At 36.1% G+C, this 19,139-nt stretch overlaps 1 protein-coding gene and 1 long non-coding RNA gene across 2 annotated transcripts; one reads left to right on the top strand and one right to left on the bottom strand.

The window, feature by feature from the left end:
• Positions 1-767: 767 nt before the first annotated feature.
• Positions 768-1,983, bottom strand: LOC119774593. The gene is made up of 2 exons (XR_005279548.1): positions 1,863-1,983; positions 768-1,583 (listed from the first exon to the last, which is right to left on the bottom strand). It is a non-coding gene; the product is annotated as an uncharacterized LOC119774593 (long non-coding RNA).
• A 13,520-nt stretch (positions 1,984-15,503) lies between these two features.
• Positions 15,504-17,935, top strand: LOC119774607 (claudin-19). The gene is made up of 4 exons (XM_038272156.1): positions 15,504-15,838; positions 15,994-16,158; positions 17,386-17,455; positions 17,536-17,935. Exons 1-4 carry the CDS (start codon positions 15,637-15,639, stop codon positions 17,702-17,704), a joined length of 606 nt encoding a protein of 201 aa, XP_038128084.1. The 5' UTR covers positions 15,504-15,636; the 3' UTR covers positions 17,705-17,935.
• The last annotated feature ends 1,204 nt before the right edge of the window (positions 17,936-19,139 follow it).

The following is a 19,139-nucleotide window of genomic DNA, read 5'->3' as shown; positions in this document are numbered from 1 at the left end:
GCAAAGTAAGAAAAGGGGTCAGTTTCAGTTTAAAGTCAAACACTAGAATGTATATACTTAATATTACATAATATATCTAACATTATGAATTACTCCATTTATATAAGAAGGCTTTTTATTCCAGTGCCCTGAACACAGCAACGATGGTGACAGTGGCTGCAACATAAACATAGCTGCTGATTTAAGTCATGAACAATAATAAATAAAATAAATAATAAATAAAAAATCCTAAAATGGTCATTTTTTTATTGCTTTTAAAAATGTTGATGTGGTGGAAACTCCAAGTCTCAGTTTTTAAGGAACATTTGTTATAAAAAAAATGAATCTATACTGAAGTGTACTTGTTACTATTTAATGTTACTTTATAGGATAGGTGAATATATTAACTATTGTGCCATTCAGGAATTAGTCAGAGCAGAACAAGAAGCAAAGTGCTGTCTTTTTTTTAAACTTTGCAGTAAATTTATGCTGGGAATTTTTTTATCTCATCGATTTAGCGAGCTCCAATCTAAGACAATTTCCTTCACTCGCTTTCTACCCTCTTTAGTATGATTTTAGCTTCCATCTTCACACTAATCTAAAACTTCAAACTGAGCTGACAAGGCACAAAGATAAGTGTGGACACAAATACGGTCTAAACCAACTCCCATGTTATTGCCTCATTTCTTCTGAATGTTACTGGTTTACATTCAGTCATTTGCATAACCTGTTTAACAGTGTGCAGACCCTCAGGTGTCTGTTATGCATTGCAGAATCAACCCAAAAGATACGTAACAGGGAATTTATAACAATTACAAAAAAAGAAAATTGCAACATTTACAATACATTAAAACAAGCCTTTAATAAGATTTAAAACATCTATTTCAAGCATCAATATATGTAAATGTGTGCAAATCGTTTCCTTTCTTACTCCCATCCTAAGCTTCAAGTTTTTTTTTTCCTCCCATGTCTGCATGCATTTTTAATTAAAATGAGCCACCACACAAGGAAAGTACAGAGTTAACGCCCATCATCTAAGAACAAATAAGTGGAGCTGGTTCACCAACATACCTGACATTACTAGAGGCGTGTGTGCATGTGGTAACACCACTGCCTTGCCCTCCTGTGGGATTTGACAACTGAACTACTTTAGTTTTAACATCTCTGCATACAAAAAGTTCTGCTGCCACTGAGACCAGATAGGATTCCAGTTTCATACATCACTAGTCTTCTAGTTTTAATAAAAAGCTTCAACAATGCAAAATAGTGCTCTAGGTTAGTAGATCTATAAAAAGATGATGATGAGGCCTACCGCCATGTGGCTGCTGTTTTGTACCTTCCAGGGACAATTTACCATCATAAAACCAACAGTGAACAAACATGGTGCAGAATCTGAGCTGATTTTTATTTAAAAAAAAGAAAGAAAAAAAAAACACCAACAAGAAAAAAAATATCTATACAATCTTCACTGTGGGTCTCCTTGCTATTTCAGATGGGAATGCACATCACACACACGACCAGAAACAATGACTGAAATTTTAAAGCCGAGAAATTGCAGGCAAAGTTTCCAGCAGTGCGAGCAACCGAACGGCTGTGAAAGGGTCCTATGAAGAGAGCAACAGACAAAAAAAAAAGTGATTTTGGTTCAACAGCAAATGCAGTTCTCATGATTTCATAACTATGTTTACGATCTTCCTTTCCTTACTGTCAAATAATAGGATGTGCAAACAAATATTTATTTTAGCTCATCTGTCAGTCACCTGTTGTAAGACTATGTCCCACATTGGTAAATCAGCCATAGTGGGAGTTCTGCTTTAAAAGTGAGTTACTTTAATGGTTTAAGAATAAAAAATAAAAGAACATTTAGAGTTAAATTGGCTCACCTTTCCTGGTGGGAATCATCTGATGATTCAAGTAATGAAGAAAGTTGGAAGAAATACACAGCAAGGACGGGCTGTTATCCGTGTCTCATCTGGCAGGTAGAAATAGGAGTACAGCCGTCTGTCAACTGCAGCATGCCGTGTTCAGACACGAAGACACACCCACTGTTTGGAGAGGGAGGGAGAGGAGCTGGGGGGGTTAACTGCTAATTACCTACCTCACAGGTTTCTGACTAAATGTCAAAATTAAAGTTTGTCATGGAAGAAGATAATAAGCTCTGAAAGTGTTCTTGTCTTTCACGGGAATGTGTAAATTGAAAAAAATATAAAGTGTTAAACTGATGTGGACTTTTGCAGTTTTATTTCCTTTACACGCTCTGATAACGCCCTGGGCGCATCTTCAGGAAAAACCGGTGGAGGTAGTCAGGGAACTATTATGTAGGATGTGATCCAGCCCCAAGCAGAGCAAACCCGTACTCTGCTTGGGAAAAAGAGACATTTACCTGTCCCAACGACTAAATATAAAACCTTATCTAAAAGCTTATGTTGTAATCATAGCAATACATATATCACACAATAATGTTTCGGTGAACTTGCTGCATCTGAACTCCACCTGTCCTGATTTTCATTGTATTTTAGACATTGTAGTCAGCAAAACTGTCTCTGTAAAGTGCCTAAAGCTGAAATTCATTGTGAATTAGAGCTATATAATTAAACAGATCCGAGTTGAAATGAAAGTGAAAACCAGAACTTTAAATTAAGATTTAAACAGGGTCAGACTGAACTAAAAAAAGACTAAATAGATAAATTACCAGGCCAGTTCATGTTCAAAAACACTCAAGCAGGACTTTAAACATTTCTGTAAATAAAAAAATATATATATATTTTTTTCCAGACTCATCGCCAACTTCACAAAGGCTAGATGACACTTCTTTCTACTTAAGATTTCTACTATCAGCTTTAATGGGGCAATTACTTTTATACTTTGAAACAGGTTTGCATTGCTTATTTTTCTCTTTGCAATGGAGCAAACACATTTTAAGGCACTTTCCTGACAGTGCAAATTTAATTTCACTTTTTTTATTTGTCTGCTCCAGGTGTCAGTTTGTATCCAATACTAGCAAATGTACTGTATAGTTATAGTTTCCTTTTCATCTCAAGCTTTAGTAAATTTCAAGAGCTAAAAGGGATCTACAGTAGGTAAAAAGCTGATCCTGAATGCTGCTTTGTGAGCCGTTTGTCTTTTAGGCTGACAGAGTTTCTTCCAGCCGTTTGGCCTTGAGGCACACAGTGCTGTGCCTGATGCAGGAATGACATCGGACTGGTTTGGAGTGGCAGCGAGGCCCATTAAATGCTGGGAGTCACCGCATCTCTGCAAGCCAAGGCAATTCATGGGAGTTTTGTTTAAGCATGCATGAAATGACAAGAAACTAATTAATGTATTTCTCTATCTTACTAAGCTGGAAAGGCTGTAGTTAAAGCAATCACCCAAAAGCCCAGAAATTAAATAAAATTTTAGGACTTCAAAAAGTGAGTTATAGAAAAATAGGACATCTCATACAGCGACGGGATCTGCTTATTTGTAGGGCTAATTGCCCTAAAAATAAAAAAGTAAAGGTATTACACAGGACTACTGTAGATTAGTATGTTTCCAGACCTCGCTGAGCAGGAGCAATTTGATCTAACTTCTTTCAATTACACTAACTGCATTGTTCAATCTACCGAGCAAAGCATTTATGCAAGGTTGATTCTATAAATATTTGATTAATAAATTACAACTTAGAAAATTAAGCAATATCTAAGTTACAGTAACTACTCAGTTGTGTTAAGTGGTAGTTTAAATGCTACTTAGAGTAAAGTAAAATAATAATAATGAAGATCATTACTATAATCTCCTCTAGATTAAATCCTGTGCAACCAGATGCCTTCAGTTTCACCTGATTATTATATAGAGCCACACCCATCTATCATTTATTCTTAGACTTTATGAATACAGGTGTTCTGTGAAGGCCTCAGATGATTATTAGAGAACATTAGGAAAGAAAAACTCGACATCAAGGAAGGAGGCCAGGGATCAAAGCTGTGAAGTAAAACTGTTTTCCAAGCACTGAGCACTTCATGAAACACTGTTCCAACCAATATTCAAAAATACAAAAACTATGTCATTCATTGTTTAAGGGAAGTGCTAACCATATAAGCTAACAATCTGGGCACAGAGAAGCTGCAGAGATTTAAAGCTCAGTTGAGCAAATCTTTATGCAAGAAAATCATTCGTTTTTTTGACTCTAAATGCATTTTACAGGATAGTAAAAAGGTGGAAGTTATTGTTAAGATTAAGTAATGAGAGTGGGGGAGCTAGTAAGCTTGACAGTGGTGATACATTTTCAGAAGGATGAGGACATTAAATGTATAACCGGAGCTTTAAAGGATCAATCCATCCAGACTGAGGTTCACCTGTTTTACAAGAAGAAAATAAAAAGGCTTCAAGAAGAGTAAACTAGTCAGAAATATGTTCAACAAGACCTGCATCTGAATGAATCATTTCCCTTCCACTTCACAGATATTTTGCGTTGGTCTGTCACATAAAAATCCCCACATTACAGTGGAGTTTGTGGTTTTAACCTGACAAAACGCTAAAAGGTTGAAGGACCTTAAAAAAACTTAAGCATTGTCTGTGCAGTGAAGATGAACCACACCACAGCTTTGATCCTGAATCCTACAAAGGAATGCAGATATAATTAAAGGTACACCTGTCTGACAGGTCACACATTCTTTACAGTTCCTGAGAAAAAAGCGTAACGGCAGTTAGAATATTAATCTTCCTTGTTGTCTAAAGAATTATTTCCAAATCCCATTTTATCTTTTCAAGAGATAAAAGATAAGTTTGCAAAAGATATAAATGAATATATGTATGTATCTCTAAGTAATATTTCTAATGCTTATCAGTGTTTTGCTTTGGCCATTAAACAAAAGATATAAACAAAACTGTCCTCTAATGGGGAAGAATTATCTATCTATCTATCTATCTATCTATCTATCTATCTATCTATCTATCTATCTATCTATCTATCTATCTATCTATCTATCTATCTATCTATCTATCTATCTATCTATCTATCTATCTATCTATCTATCTATCTATCTATCTATCTATCTATCTATCTATCTATCTATCTATCTATCTTAACTTTAACACACTGATACTGTTCTGAAAAGTATTAAAGTATCAATTTTCTCTTGCCTGTATTCACTTTTTTTCTGATCGGCCACTAGAGGGCGTGTTGTTCTTATAATTCATGTGAAGTTACAGTATGTGCATCTGCTCTAACTTTCAGTGAGGTTCTGAGGTTCAAGACCTTGCTCATGGAAATAATAATAAGAATAATGGTTTAGATATTAAGATAATACTAACTGAAGTTTGTAGTGCACTTTACATTGATGGCGTATCTCAAAGTGCAAGGAACAACAGTGAAAAATAAAATAAAATAAAAAAAATAAAATTAAAGGCAAATATGAAAAAATCAAATATCATAGAACATGAGATAGTTGTCTTCATCTGCAGATTAACTCCCCTATCCCACTCTTCCCTGACAAAGAAGGAGCTGCAATTCAAATTTACAGCAGATTACTCTTAACAGCTGGACTTATCTCCACCGACTCCCTACAGCTCCATGTAGGCTTTTAATGCTTGCTTTGTTACCTCTTTATCCACTTCTAACAAAAGATCAGACTTCCATTTTGTAATTTTTAATCAAGCTAAAAATTGAAAATTCTATGTCTACTTGCTGATTACCAAAATAATGACCAGTCTACGTTTTATTAATTTATTGATGTCTTTAAACGAATTGAAGAAGCCCAGATGATGATAGTATTGGTTTGCAAGCTTCAGATTGGTTAATTCCAAACAATTGAGTTAAATTGAAACACACCTGTGGATGTAATTAAAGACAAAACTTGAAACAGACCTGGGAAAATCCAATGATCAGGAATAGAACTGTAGACCACAATTCTAATTCATCTAAGGGTACCATTTCCAGATGCCTGAAGGAGTAACTTCCATCCATTAAAAAAGATTGTATTCAAGTATAATCAGCATGAGAATGTGCAGCCTTCATAGTATAAGGGAGGGAGATGGGTTCTGTGCTAGAGAGATGAAGGTAAGTTGGAAATAAATGTTTATATTAACCCTGAAGCAAAAGAAAAATAGTAGGTGAAGAATGCTTATTTATTTACATAAAAAATTATGCAAATCAAAAAAGCCAAAAAGATGAAAAATCCATTCCTCCAAAAGCAACATATACTATGCAGATTCCAGTTTGTAAATTCCTCTACTATTTGGAAATAAGTTCTGTGATGCTGTGAACTATGGGGGTTGGGAACATCATTTTGTGTGGGACTGCTGATGCAAACGGAACTTATATTAATAGAACAATAGATAAAAATTATGTGGCAACATCTCAAGACATCAGCAGGTCATGTGACGAAATTTAGACGGACAAAGCTCCACCTAAACCCAAAATAGCATGTTTAAAAAAAAAAAACAAGTATGAAAACAGTAAAATATTTTGATAAGCTGAATTATTAGTAAATAACCTAAAACATTATCACATTTTTTTAAAGTGTATATCTAGATGTAAATAGGTTTGTCCCATTAAAAAAAAAGAGACCAGGAGAAGACTGGGGTCATACGGTACAAAATACGTCTACATAAAAACAGACAGTGTGTAATGTTTATGAAAACAGTTAGAAATAAAGCAGTTTATACTCAAATTAGACACTGGTAGAACTGCTTCCTTTTGGCACATTCTATTGTTTTGTTTGTAGCTAAAACTGGGAGATTTAATTAATTAGACTTTTGCTATCTTACCTTTAAAATAATTGGGTTGTTTTGTTCCACTGTACAACTGTAAAACCTGTATTTAATTATCAATTTGATCAGTTATAATGTGCCGTTTTAGCATTTTACTTCCTATGACACAGAAAGAGCTTTGTTATTGTGGTCTTGTTTTACCTACAATGTGGAGGAAGTATTTTGTAAAATATCCTACATGCAGGGTCTTTCTTCTCTGAAATCATTAACAAGAACATTAATAGTACTCGTGCGTTATTTGCCACAGACGACAAGTTAACAAATCCTCCTGTGCCCGTGGCTCCTTTAACTCCACTCCACCAGGGCCTGCAATGAATTAGCTAATTTCTTTACTGAGAAAATCCTAAAGATCAGAGGATCAGTTTATAAATCCATATCGAGTTCAGCACCAAAGTTGTCTCCAACTGAAATTGATCTTAACCAAATGTCCCAATTCAGCCAAATAAACTATAAAAGCTTAGAGGAAATAATTCAGCAGCTAAGTTCCTCCTCCTGCTGCCTTGATGTTTTACCCACAGCTTTCTTTAAGAAAGTTTTGCCTTTCCTAGCGTCTGATTTGACTCAGATAATAAACACGTCCCTTCTGTCAGTTGTTTTCCCGCAGTCACTTAAAACAGCAAATATCAAACCACTGCTGAAAAAGAACAGTTTAGACAAACTAATATTCCAGAACTACAGGCCCATATCAAACCTCCCCTTTATTAGTAAGATTATTGAAAAAGCAGTGTTTCAACAATTAAACACTTTCTTAGATATGACCAGCCACTTTGACGTGTTCCAGTCAGGTTTCCGTGCTCACCACAGTACAGGGACCGCCCTTATCAAGGTGTTTAATGACATCCGTATAAATACAGACTGCGGGAAGAACCACAGTGCTGGTACTATTGGACCTCGGTGCAGTATTTGATACTGTCGATCACTCAATCCTGTTAGAACGCCTGGAAAACTGGGTCTGCCTTTCTGGTACAGCTCTCAACTGGTTTAAATCCTACTTAAAGGACAGGGACTTTTTTGTGTCAGTAGGCAACTTTACATCAGAGATGACAAAAATCACATGTGGGGTTCCCCAAGGGTCCATTCTGGGTCCCCTCCTATTCAATATCTACATGCTCCCTCTTGCTCAGTTAATAAAAAAACAACATCAGCCCCCATAACTATGCTGACGACACACAGCTTTACATCACCATGTCACCAGGTGATTATAAATCAATTCAAGCACTAAGGAAATGCTTGGAAGAAATCAATGCCTGGATGTGCCATAATTTTCTTCAACTGAATAAAAACAAAACTGAAGTAATAATCTTTGGACCAATAGAGGAAAGATCTAAAGTTAGCACACAGCTTCAGTCGCTTCAGCTAGTAACCACTGATCAGGCCCGAAATCTAGGTGTAGTGCTGGATTCAGACTTGAACCTCCAAAAGCATTTTAGACAATTACAAGGTTGGCTTTCTATCACCTGAAGAACATTTCCTGGATTAAAGGACTAATGTCTCAGCATGATCTGGAAAAACTAATCCATGCGTTTATTTTTAGTTGAATTGATAACTGCAACGGTGTTTTCACAGGTCTGCCTAAAAAGTGGATCAGACAGCTGCCGCTGATCCAGAACGCTGCTGCCCGTGTCCTCACTAAGACTAAGAAAGTAGAGCACATCACCCCAGTTCTAAAGTCCTTACAGTGGCTCCCTGTATCTCAGAGAATAGACTTTAAAATACTTCTGTTAGTTTTATAAATCTCTGAATGGCTTAGCACCTAAATACATCACAGCTATCAGTTTATCAACCCTCCAGACCACTCAGGTCTTCGGGCTCCAGCCTGCTCTGCATACCTAGAACCAGAACTAAACATGGAGAAGCAGCATTTAATTCCTGTGGTCCACTTATCTGGAACAAACTTCCTGAAAACTGTTAAAGTGCAAAAAGCCTGATTTCCTTTAAATCAAGACTAAAAACACATTTGTTTAGGATTGCCTTCAACTGTTCTAGTTAAACAGTTCAACTAAAACATATTTTCTTTAGTCCAACTGTTTTTAATATTCTTTTTTGTCTCTGCTATTTTTTATTTTATATTTTATTTTTTCCTACTTGATTCTGTTTTATCTTCCTGTATTTTAATCATGTAAAGCACTTTGCATTGTCTTTGTACTGAATTGTGCTATACAAATAAATTAGCCTTGCCTGCCTTGCCTTGCCTTACAGGTGCTTATTGGGACATTCAACTGGTCCCCATACGTTAAAGTTCTGACCTGTTATTTAGGGTTACGGTTAGGGTTAGATATATGCTGGTAAGGGTTAGGGTTAGGGTAAGGGTCTGTATTAAGCCATATAAAATGAATGCAGGTCAAAGAAATGTCCCCATATGTCATGAAAACAAAGCTGTGTGTTGATTTTCATGTTATAAATATCTTATCTTATAATTTCCTCCAAATCATATGACTCTAAATAACATAAGCCTGTGAGTGTAGCTACTGATTGGGCAACACGATCCAACAAGCAGCTGTGTGCTTAATGGGAAATGTTTCACAATATAAACTCCTATTTGACTCACATCAGCATTCTGCTAACAATTCTGCTAACACTATTGACTAAGGAGTTTGCTAATCATTTCCCTTATATGGATCTGGGGAGATAATGTTTTCAACACAAAAGATATAGCTGATTTATTTTTAGCTGCCAGTAACAAACCTCCTAAAGTGATTCAAAATGACACTTGGTTTCCGCAAACAGAGTTTAATTTTATGATCCTTATTGTAATCTCATTTGTATTACTGTAATGTGGTGCCCTGCATGAGTAGAGGTTGGTTGTTTGGAATATATGCTTTTCCTGTCTTTTTCTTCTTTTTTTTCTCTTTTTACTGAAATATGATATAATTTAACATAACATCCTATTTTAATAGGATAAAATTGACTGATTTTGGCCAAATGTTGTTCTACTCCCAAGTAGACTGTTGTTTCCACAGATGCAGAAAGAATTAAATTCAAGATAGAGCTTATATAAATATATAAATGATTGCAGATGACAAGTCTAGATATTTACAATAGTAAACGTCCATTGATATTAATAGTAACCTGAACAGCAGTAGCCTCACAATCCATGGCAGGACAAGAAGCAAAATAAGACCAACCTGTATAAAAAAAGAATAAAATTACAAACACAGTAAAAACATGAGAAACCTGGCGGGGCATCTTATCTCTTAATAAATAGATATTTGTTTCTTTTTAGATATTCTAAGCTCAGTTACTGTATTCTTTTAAATTTCTCGGGGAAACCCTGCAAGAGAGTATCCAGTTTTTTAAGTACGATGTTTTTCCAAACTATGCTGACCCAGCTATTATATAAAGGAGGGAAAGCTTTATCAATGGGAATTTAAGCAATTTAACTGAGGGGACACTGAATTAAAAAAGAAGTAGGGTCAGGGCTACGTTTTACCTTAAGCATGTAAACAAGATGTTAAATATTTAGGCTAAAGAGAGGTCTGGACAGGACTAAGACATGTGGTTGGCTAGAGACTGCTGACATCTACTGCAACTGATGTAATAGATGTCAAAAGCTACAAATCCATCTCCCATATCCAATAAATATATTTATTTTTGTTTTAAACAGCTGTAATCTTCTGCTTTTTTTGTTTTAAGAAAGAATTAAGCTTAAGCGTAAATTCAATGCAGAAGACACTTAAAACCTTCATCTGAACCACCTGCAATGTTCAGCTCCAGCCAATCAACTTGGGGCCGCACCTTCTCCGAAGGCCTAGATGATAGTCCGACAGATTTGCTTTCCCAAGTAGACCAAGGATCAACTTCTGAAAGTGTCCTGCTATTATTTTTTAGGTTTTAATCATTAAAAATGTTTTTTTTTTTTTTTTTACAATAATTTCAGTGTATATATCCATCCATCAATTCATCCCTTTTCTTCTGCTTTATACAAGACAGGGTTGCTAAGCAAAGATGCCCAGACTTCCTGATCCACACACACTTCATCCAGCTGCTCTGGGGGGACCCTGAGGCGACACCAGGCCAGCTAAGCGACATAGTTCCTCCAGCGTGTCCTGGGCCTTCCACGAGGCCTCCTCCCAATAGGACATGCCTGGATCTCCGGAGGAAGGTGACCAGAAGGCATCCGGAATAGATACCCGGGCCACCTCAGCTGGTTCCTTTCAACATGGAGAAGCAACGACTCTACTCCGAGCTCCTCCCAGGTAATGAAAAAAAAAAAAATATTTAATTGAATTGAAGTGTCCACCATAACCATAATTTACTTACAGTAGTATTACCTGATAAAGCTCACAATTTCCATTCTATGCACACTTATAAACGGGAATAATGATTTTTTATTTAGCTTCTTAATCACTAAATAGATCCTCCCTTAATGTAAAACAGCATTCAGATAAATGACACACATGTCAACAATTTAATAAATAAATTGGGGGGGGGGGGGGGGGTATTTTTCTTAGAAGTTACACCTGCTTAAAGAACATTAAGCACTTTTCTTTTGTGCATTAATAGGGTTTTGAAGTTGCACCACGCATTACTAACACTCTCATTACACGTGCAGCAGATTTCCTGATATTGTTTGCAATCCGGTAATATCTGTTGGCTGCAGGTTAACAAAGGAGTTTTCTAGAAATGAGCAACCTTTGGCTTGCAGGTCAGACTTTGTTGAATGAGATGATAAAGATCAATAATTCTAATGAAGTGTTACTCCATAACATGTTTAACAGAAATCCTGATGGGAGGTACAACGTGAGCTGCTGAGAAATGTTTTGCTGGAGAATCGTTTCAGGAAAGGGTGGAGAAGGATTACAATCTATGAAGCAAATTCAATTGTTTACAAACTGGCATCCTCCTCACCAAATATGGTCGAATAATCAGATAACTTGGAATGAAATGAAGACTTGATTTAGAAAAATACCAACATTCTGCTGTAGATTTCAAGGAGGAGGAATTACAATTAAGGCCATTCACCTACAGTTATTTGGGTGAAAGAACTGCTCTTAGACAGGTTTACATTTATTGTTGCATGATGTTCTCTCTAGAAAAGATGCTTAAAGACCTTTAAACTGATAAGGACATCTATGATAGAGCTAAGTGGATGGCATAAGCGGAATTCTCTTATGATGACACATTTACAATGTGGAACATCATGGTATATCTCAAAGCACATCTCCCATGATCCTTTGACTAAATTACCAGGGATGCAAAAAATGTTGTCAGATATAAAACACCGGTTTGTCAAAAATGTTTTTTTAGTAATCCTGTCATTATCTTCATAGCACAGCAGTTCAGTGATTTGATCACTGATTTACTCACTATTTGGCACTAATATTTAATGCAGAAGAATTAAAACATCTCAACCCAGCACTCCTACTTTGTTTATTAAATAAGAACAGAGGACACTTAAAGCAATGACCGTAGGCAGGAATCTCAAGTGTTTCTAAGTTTGCATTTTCATTGGCTCCCCTGCTGGTTGTCTGCCTTAGGCCTACAGTACCTCTAATAACATGCAGTTTAAGTTTAGTGTCTACTCTAAAGATCATTAGATGCAGAAGCAAAAATCGTACTTGTCACTGGAGGCTTTTAAAACTTCTTTCTTTCTTTGTCTTAAGTTTTTAGTTTATTACAGTTTCCCATATCATGTCCTGAAAGTCAAAGACTCAAAGCAATTAACTGGTTTTCCTTGACAAAAACTTTTAATCAGTCTGCCTTTATTGTATCTGTAAAGTGTCTTGAGATGAAATGTGTTGGGAATTGGCACTATATAAATAAACTGAATTGAATATCCATAATGTGGAAGTTGAGGAATGTTACGTACCGAACACCAGACTCAACGATCAAAATATCCAGTGGTGATATTTTCACGTGAGTCTGACATAGGGCCGGATTTATCAAGACCCAATTTTGCGTGCAGTAATTTGCGCTCGCAAACTGGAATTTTGCGCGAGGGGCTGAACCATGGTTTGCGGGTGATTTAACAAGAGCGATTGCGTAACTGGTGGCAGGTGCAAAACTGTTGGAGACGCCCTATTTAAATGATGGTTTTGCGCGTTTGGTGGTTTGCGGCATGGCGAGTTTGGACAGCAGAAGGCGCAAATGGAAATTCGACCCCATGGAAATGGAGGTGTTGGTGGATGAAGCCAACAAACATTTAAGTGAACTACAGCAAAGAAGTGTGCCTGTCACACAGAGGAACTCTATATGGGAACAAATCAGTAATAAAGTAAACGCTGTTGGTGAAACCTTGCGAACAGTGGATGAAGTAAAAAGAAGATACCAGGATATTAGAAGGCGAACCAAAGAAAAACTGGCATATAACAAAACATCTGCGAACAAAAAAAGAGGGCGCACAGTAGATGAGATGCCTCTGACCAGCATTGAGGAGCAAGTACAGCTGACGCTCTGTGAGGAGCAAATCACTGGAATTGCAGCTCCAAAATGGCAATGCTGGATAAACGATATGTTTTGATCGTTTCCTCGTTCATTCCAAAAATATTCACACGGAGTGAAAAAATGCGTTCTCTGCGTCTCCTTGCTTCATTTCCATGTCTCCTTCTTGCGGCAATAACCGCTGCCATGTGTGCGCATTGCGCAATTACGCATACAGACCATTTGCACCTTCTTTTGAAACGTGTTAAATATAGAGTCAGATACCGTTAGCAAAATTGCTTTCAGGTTTGATAAATCACTTTGCGAGTGCTAAATTAATATATTTACATGTTCTCCTCCCACAAGATGCACTTTTGCGTGTAAACGCCCCATATTGCATATTCATTGCAGAAAAAGTACTAAATGGATAAGAGGCGCTATTTAGCACGTTTTAAAGACCAAATCCTTTTAGCACGCTGTTGATAGATCAGTTTGTACATTTTTTAGCGTGCGCAGTGAAATAGCTCACGTTTTTATACACGCAAACCTTTGATAGATCCGGCCCATAGTGGGAAAATTGCAAATCTTCTTTAGGAAAGTTGGCTTGTATGAGCGATGCTAACAGAAACTTTTAAACAGAGTGTTCACGAAGAGAAATAGGGTCGTGCATGCTCTTGCACGTGTTTTATAGACCCTCGTGAGAAGGTGCATGGTTGTGTATGTGCATTTTTTTTAAGTGTAGGGGGCTTCAAAAATTCGCAAAAATCCTCCACTATACCTTTAAGTTAGCAAAGATTTTAAATTGCTACAACTTTCACCTTAACAGGTATGAAACTAAAGTGAAAATCTAAAGTGAAAAGCTTAATTCAGGATCACCTCTCATCCAGTCTCCCTCTGGTGCTTTATTACTACAGGTCTATCAGGCTTGTGCCGCATCTCTGCCAGAGCCAATCATCATCTAGAACTCTGCTGCACTGTTCCACCAATGGCATTTCTGCACCATGGAACTGCAACCCTCCTCAACCCCATCTCTGCTATCATCCTTGTTTTCATCTGTTTACTTTCCTCCTTTGGCCGCCATTCCAAATCTACTGTTAGGCCTCTGGTGGGGAGACGTACCCATCCTAATTCACTCATTCAATCATGACATCACAATTCTTAACGCTTACGTTTTCCACCAGGGTCTTAACAAAGGTTATATTTCTCACATCAATAAAACCCTCTAATTGTTGCTTGGCTTCTGTTTTTATTTCCAGGTTGAAACGTGTGTTCTATATGTTTTACTGAACCCAAACATTGCTTTAGAAATAGTTTGATTGTATTAACAGACTAAAGAAAGGGCCTTTAGGTGTTTGCTGTTAGAGGGGTGCGAAGTTTACTTGCTAAAGCCTTACCATTTAATTTTATATGAACAGACAAATATCACATTTCAGGCACTGCAAGGCCATGTTCCCAGAAAATTATTATTAATAATTACAGAATATTGTCCAACTGGTTAACATATAAAAGTATGACAACATATCTTACCATATATGTTGATGTCCGGCAGCATTACAGCACTGAATCACTACTTGACCTAAGATTTAACTTCCATGTTCCCAATGAGTAAGTGTGCTTATGATATCAATAAATTTTTGAATCAGAACTTCCTCATTATTTTATGCAGAAAAGGCAAAGGCATTGTTTTTAATCCTTAAAAATACAAGATTAGAAACTTCTGCCCAAATAGAATGAATGAAGATACTTTAACACTCCAGAAACTTTTCTTTATTAGACAGATCTAAATGTTAAAATCAGGTAAATGAGTCTTAGCAAACTCCATAAATTACAGTTATGAAAGATCTGAACACAAGATATGAACACAGTTCCTACTCTAAATGTTAAAAAATGTTAAGAACCCGTTTTTCCACTTTAATTAGGATTTAATCCAATTTAGTTTATTTATAAAGTGGCAATTCACTATAGGCTATATGTCTCAAGGCATTTTTCACAAATAAATAGAAATAAACTGAAAAAAAAACATTATTTGGTTTGGGTTTTCCTATGGTTACTATTGTTTTAGCAATGGTTATTACATCTTTTAGAAATAAAAACGTTCTCTTTTTCATACATTTGTTGGATATTTATATGTTAATTTTATGCAAAGCTTCATTTATACCATTATTAATTTTATGACTTCAGGAGGCTACTGTGGTTTTCTTTCCTATAAACAAATAAATAAATGTTTTCATTACTGTCTGCTTACCGTAATTATTTTATCATTTTAGATATTACCAATGAATTCATCTGATAAGAAGTGCTCAGAACATGTTTACATTTACTCAGCATCCGCTGCAGCTGATGAGCCTCCCATGCGTCATGCGTCATGCGCCTGGAGCTATAAATAAAGGAGTCCAGCTGCGCGCAGCAATTAGAGCATCCTTTAGAGGACAGACACTTCAGTCAATAAGCAACCACTCACTTTAATATAACCTGTAACATTTTTTAGCTGAGCTTCAAGTCCTTTGGTTTAATTGAAATCATCCGCTGTGCTTTCATTTGGGTAGAATGGCAAGCTTTGGACTGCAGGTCGCTGGTTTTCTTATCTCCCTGGTTGGAGTCTCTGCAACTATTGCCGCCACTTTCATGGTGGAGTGGGGGAAACAAACTCAAGGAAAAAATCCTGTCTATGATGGTTTGTGGATGAGCTGCAGTGGCACCGCGGAGAAAAGCAACTGTGAACTTTACAAGCATATATTGAAAGTGCCAAGTAAGTATGAACCTGCTGATTGTGTCTCCTTAAAATGTGCTCCTGGATTAAAATAGTTTTCTGTTTTGTGTGCAAAATAAATTTGACTGAAAATGTATATGTATATGTCTTTATATATATAAAAAAGAAAACATTCTACCTTTCTGTTCCTGCAGCTCATATCCAAGCGACAAGATCAGTGATGCTGGTCAGCCTCTTCCTCTCTGCCATGGCGCTCATATCCTCAGTATTGGGGATGAAGTGCACCCGTTTCATGGAAGCTGTACCTCAAAGCAAAGTGAAAGCAACTATCGTTGGAGGGATACTGTTTATCATTTCAGGTAAATAAGATGAATATGGCCTTTATATAAATATATCACACTTGAACTTTGGGGGCTGGTGATGAATGTTTAACTTCTATTATTGTTAAATGTCCCTTGTCATGCGATGTTGAATTAATCTAAAATAATTTAAGGCCTAGTTGCAAAACTAATTGTGCTGTGAATTAGTTTGAAATTACATTTTGAGCCATTTTAGTATTGCTCTGTGTGCATCAGCTTGCAGGTAAAGATGACTCTAAACTGCTACTGTCTGAGTGCACTGAATAATAGGCGACAGCCTCTGATCAAAAGATGCATTAAAACTGATTAAATTAAAACTGCACAATATCTGTGTCCAAAAGATCGTTTTTTCTATTCTTAATGCTCTAGATAAGCTGTTTAAATACAGTTTTTTTTTTTTTTTTTATTGAGCAGCATAAGGGAAGTATGTGTGTTTAGCTGGTTGGGGTGGCTAGACAGAGGGTTTGCCCTCATCTAAGAAAATCACTTGTCTATGTGAAAACATACTATCTTGTTTTTCCAATTTTTAAGCCAAATGTTTTTATAGTAATTGGCAAAATGAAATACGATAAAATAAGAATAAATAACAGCTTTGAAATCCTCATTCAAGTGGAAGGTTATTTATCAAAATGCATATTTAGCAAACCAATACAATGTGATAAATATAGGATTGAATAGAGCTGGATAACATGAGTGGAAGTAAATCACTTTTTTAGCGTAACTGTACAGGAAACTATGACAACAAAATGATGACATTTTAGGGCTAGGAAATCTGTGACAACATTAAAAAAAATCCCCACATTGTGAGGAAACACACAGCTGACCAACTGATTAACTCTGTTAGGGATGCTGTGTCAGCATGCTTAATCTAAAAGTTTTCCCCTGTTCTAACTTTGTTTGAGCTCAGTAGCTATAAAGTAAGAGACACAAATAGAAAAATTAAAGCATCATCAAAGAAAAAAACTCCCTTCTATGATTTAAAAAAAAGAAAGAAGGGAAAAACGAATACTGTCAAAAAGATTGTTGCAAAGTGGTAAGTGTGAAGATTAAAGCTGCTATTTTACCTACAAAAAACATTTTAAATGCATTTGCATGAAAGTATCACCTCTAACTTGCAGTTTGTTCCTATTTGCTTTTGTTTTCTTTTTATTTCTATTCTCTGACAATAATGATTAATTAACTAAATTTGACAATTAGTTTTTTGTAACAAATCTTTCCCTTTCTTAGGTCTTTTAACTATCATCATCACCTCCTGGTACATCAGTGTGGCTGTTGAGACCACACATTCTCTTATAAAGTAAGTATATCCAGAGAAGAGTGATGGATTAACAACCTGATAAACACACATGCATCTAAATCTGTGTATGTCCTTTGCAGCAAAGAATTTGGTCATGCAGTGTTCGTCAGCTTGGCGGGTGGATTCCTGACTGCTCTGGGTGGAGTCATCTTGAGTCTTCGGAGATGTGGGGGGTCCAGAGGGTCAGCCGAATCCATAAGTACCAATCAGCTTCTCACCACTAAAAACATTAAGGACAATTATGTCTAACAGGAAAGCTTGGACCCCCACATCCCACTGTGAGATAACTATCCATAGTAGCATTATCCTCCATTCCATGATGTAAAAATGTGAAAAATGCAATACTCAATGTAATTTTCTTTTGTAAAAGTTGATTTCTAAAGTGTGAACTTTTCTAAGATTATATGGATCTTCTTTGCTTTCTACTTCGACCTTATTGTTTTGTAAAGATGACTGCAAAGACTGTTCAGTCTCACACTGGTCTCACACTGGTGTCATTAAACTGTAATTATGCTATGCATTTGTTACCGCTTATTCTTATGTTTTTAGTTTTGTACATTAAATGGTTGCTTCTAATATTTATGTATCAGTTGGCACTTAAAAATTCAAATTTTTAAAGGAAAGCATTCACTTTCTAACACTGAAATTAAGACAAAACTGTATTTTCCTGCATTATGAGTGCCTCGCTTTGTCATTTTATATTGATGTAGTGAAAAAAATCACACTCATTTTTGCTTTAACGATTCCTTAAACAAGACTGCTTTGATTTTCTGATTATATGCATGAATTTAAGCAGGCCTGTAATATTTCTCAGTGTCCTTTTGTCTTGTTCAAACTCTTCTTAATAGCTGTGTGTCAATGTTGTACTTATGTTCATGCATTTCATTTGCTTCCTTAAACACGGCCAGTGGACTTTCTTTTTATTAACTCTATTGTCCTGTTTTATATAAATCTATCAAATCAAATGCCTTGTCTCTTTAGTCACAATTATTTTAGAGAGTTTTCTTTTTAAATCAATCTCCTTTATGATAAATGTCTGACAATCCTACATGCCATATTTATAAAAACATTTCAAATCTTACAAACAATTAGCAAGTAAACAGTGGAACAGTGGTGTAAAGCAGTATGACCTTTTGGTTAACTGCTGTAAAAATGCAGCAAAGATCTAGCTAAGAACCCATGTACCAGCAATCAGGGCTTTTCCCACAGTGAAACAGTTTCCTTCCTGTAATTTGTATTGTTGTTTTAACATCTCCATACTACATGTTATCTACGTACATCCAAATGAGTTGGGCTATTAGAGTAAAAACAAGATTGCCAGCATGACCCACTTTCGTTTAGACGTCCGAGCACCCAAAACAAAAAACGTGAAAATAGTAGAAAACACGATAAGTAGTCTTTTAAAAAATGTTGCAAAATTATTGCATTATTTTTGGATTACAAAAAAAATATGTAAAACAGTGAAAACAAAAATAGAAACACTGTTAAAAAAAATGTTTTTCAGGTTGCAATTAATATTCAGAGTCAGATTAAAACTTTGTGTAAAGAGATTAGAGAATAAAAATAATTTCAGGCCTCTTTAAACTGGCCTAAAAAGTGTCCCTAAAACTTACGGTATCTGTGATATTTCCTTTGCTTAAACAACAGACCTCAGGGGGTTTGTTGTGCTTTCAGCAGATGAAAG

The sequence above is a fragment of the Cyprinodon tularosa genome, unplaced genomic scaffold, assembly GCF_016077235.1.
Source record: "Cyprinodon tularosa strain WSP-4 unplaced genomic scaffold, ASM1607723v1 ctg82, whole genome shotgun sequence".
NCBI classification, from domain to species: domain Eukaryota; kingdom Metazoa; phylum Chordata; class Actinopteri; order Cyprinodontiformes; family Cyprinodontidae; genus Cyprinodon; species Cyprinodon tularosa.
This window is presented reverse-complemented; position numbering and strand designations above follow the sequence as displayed.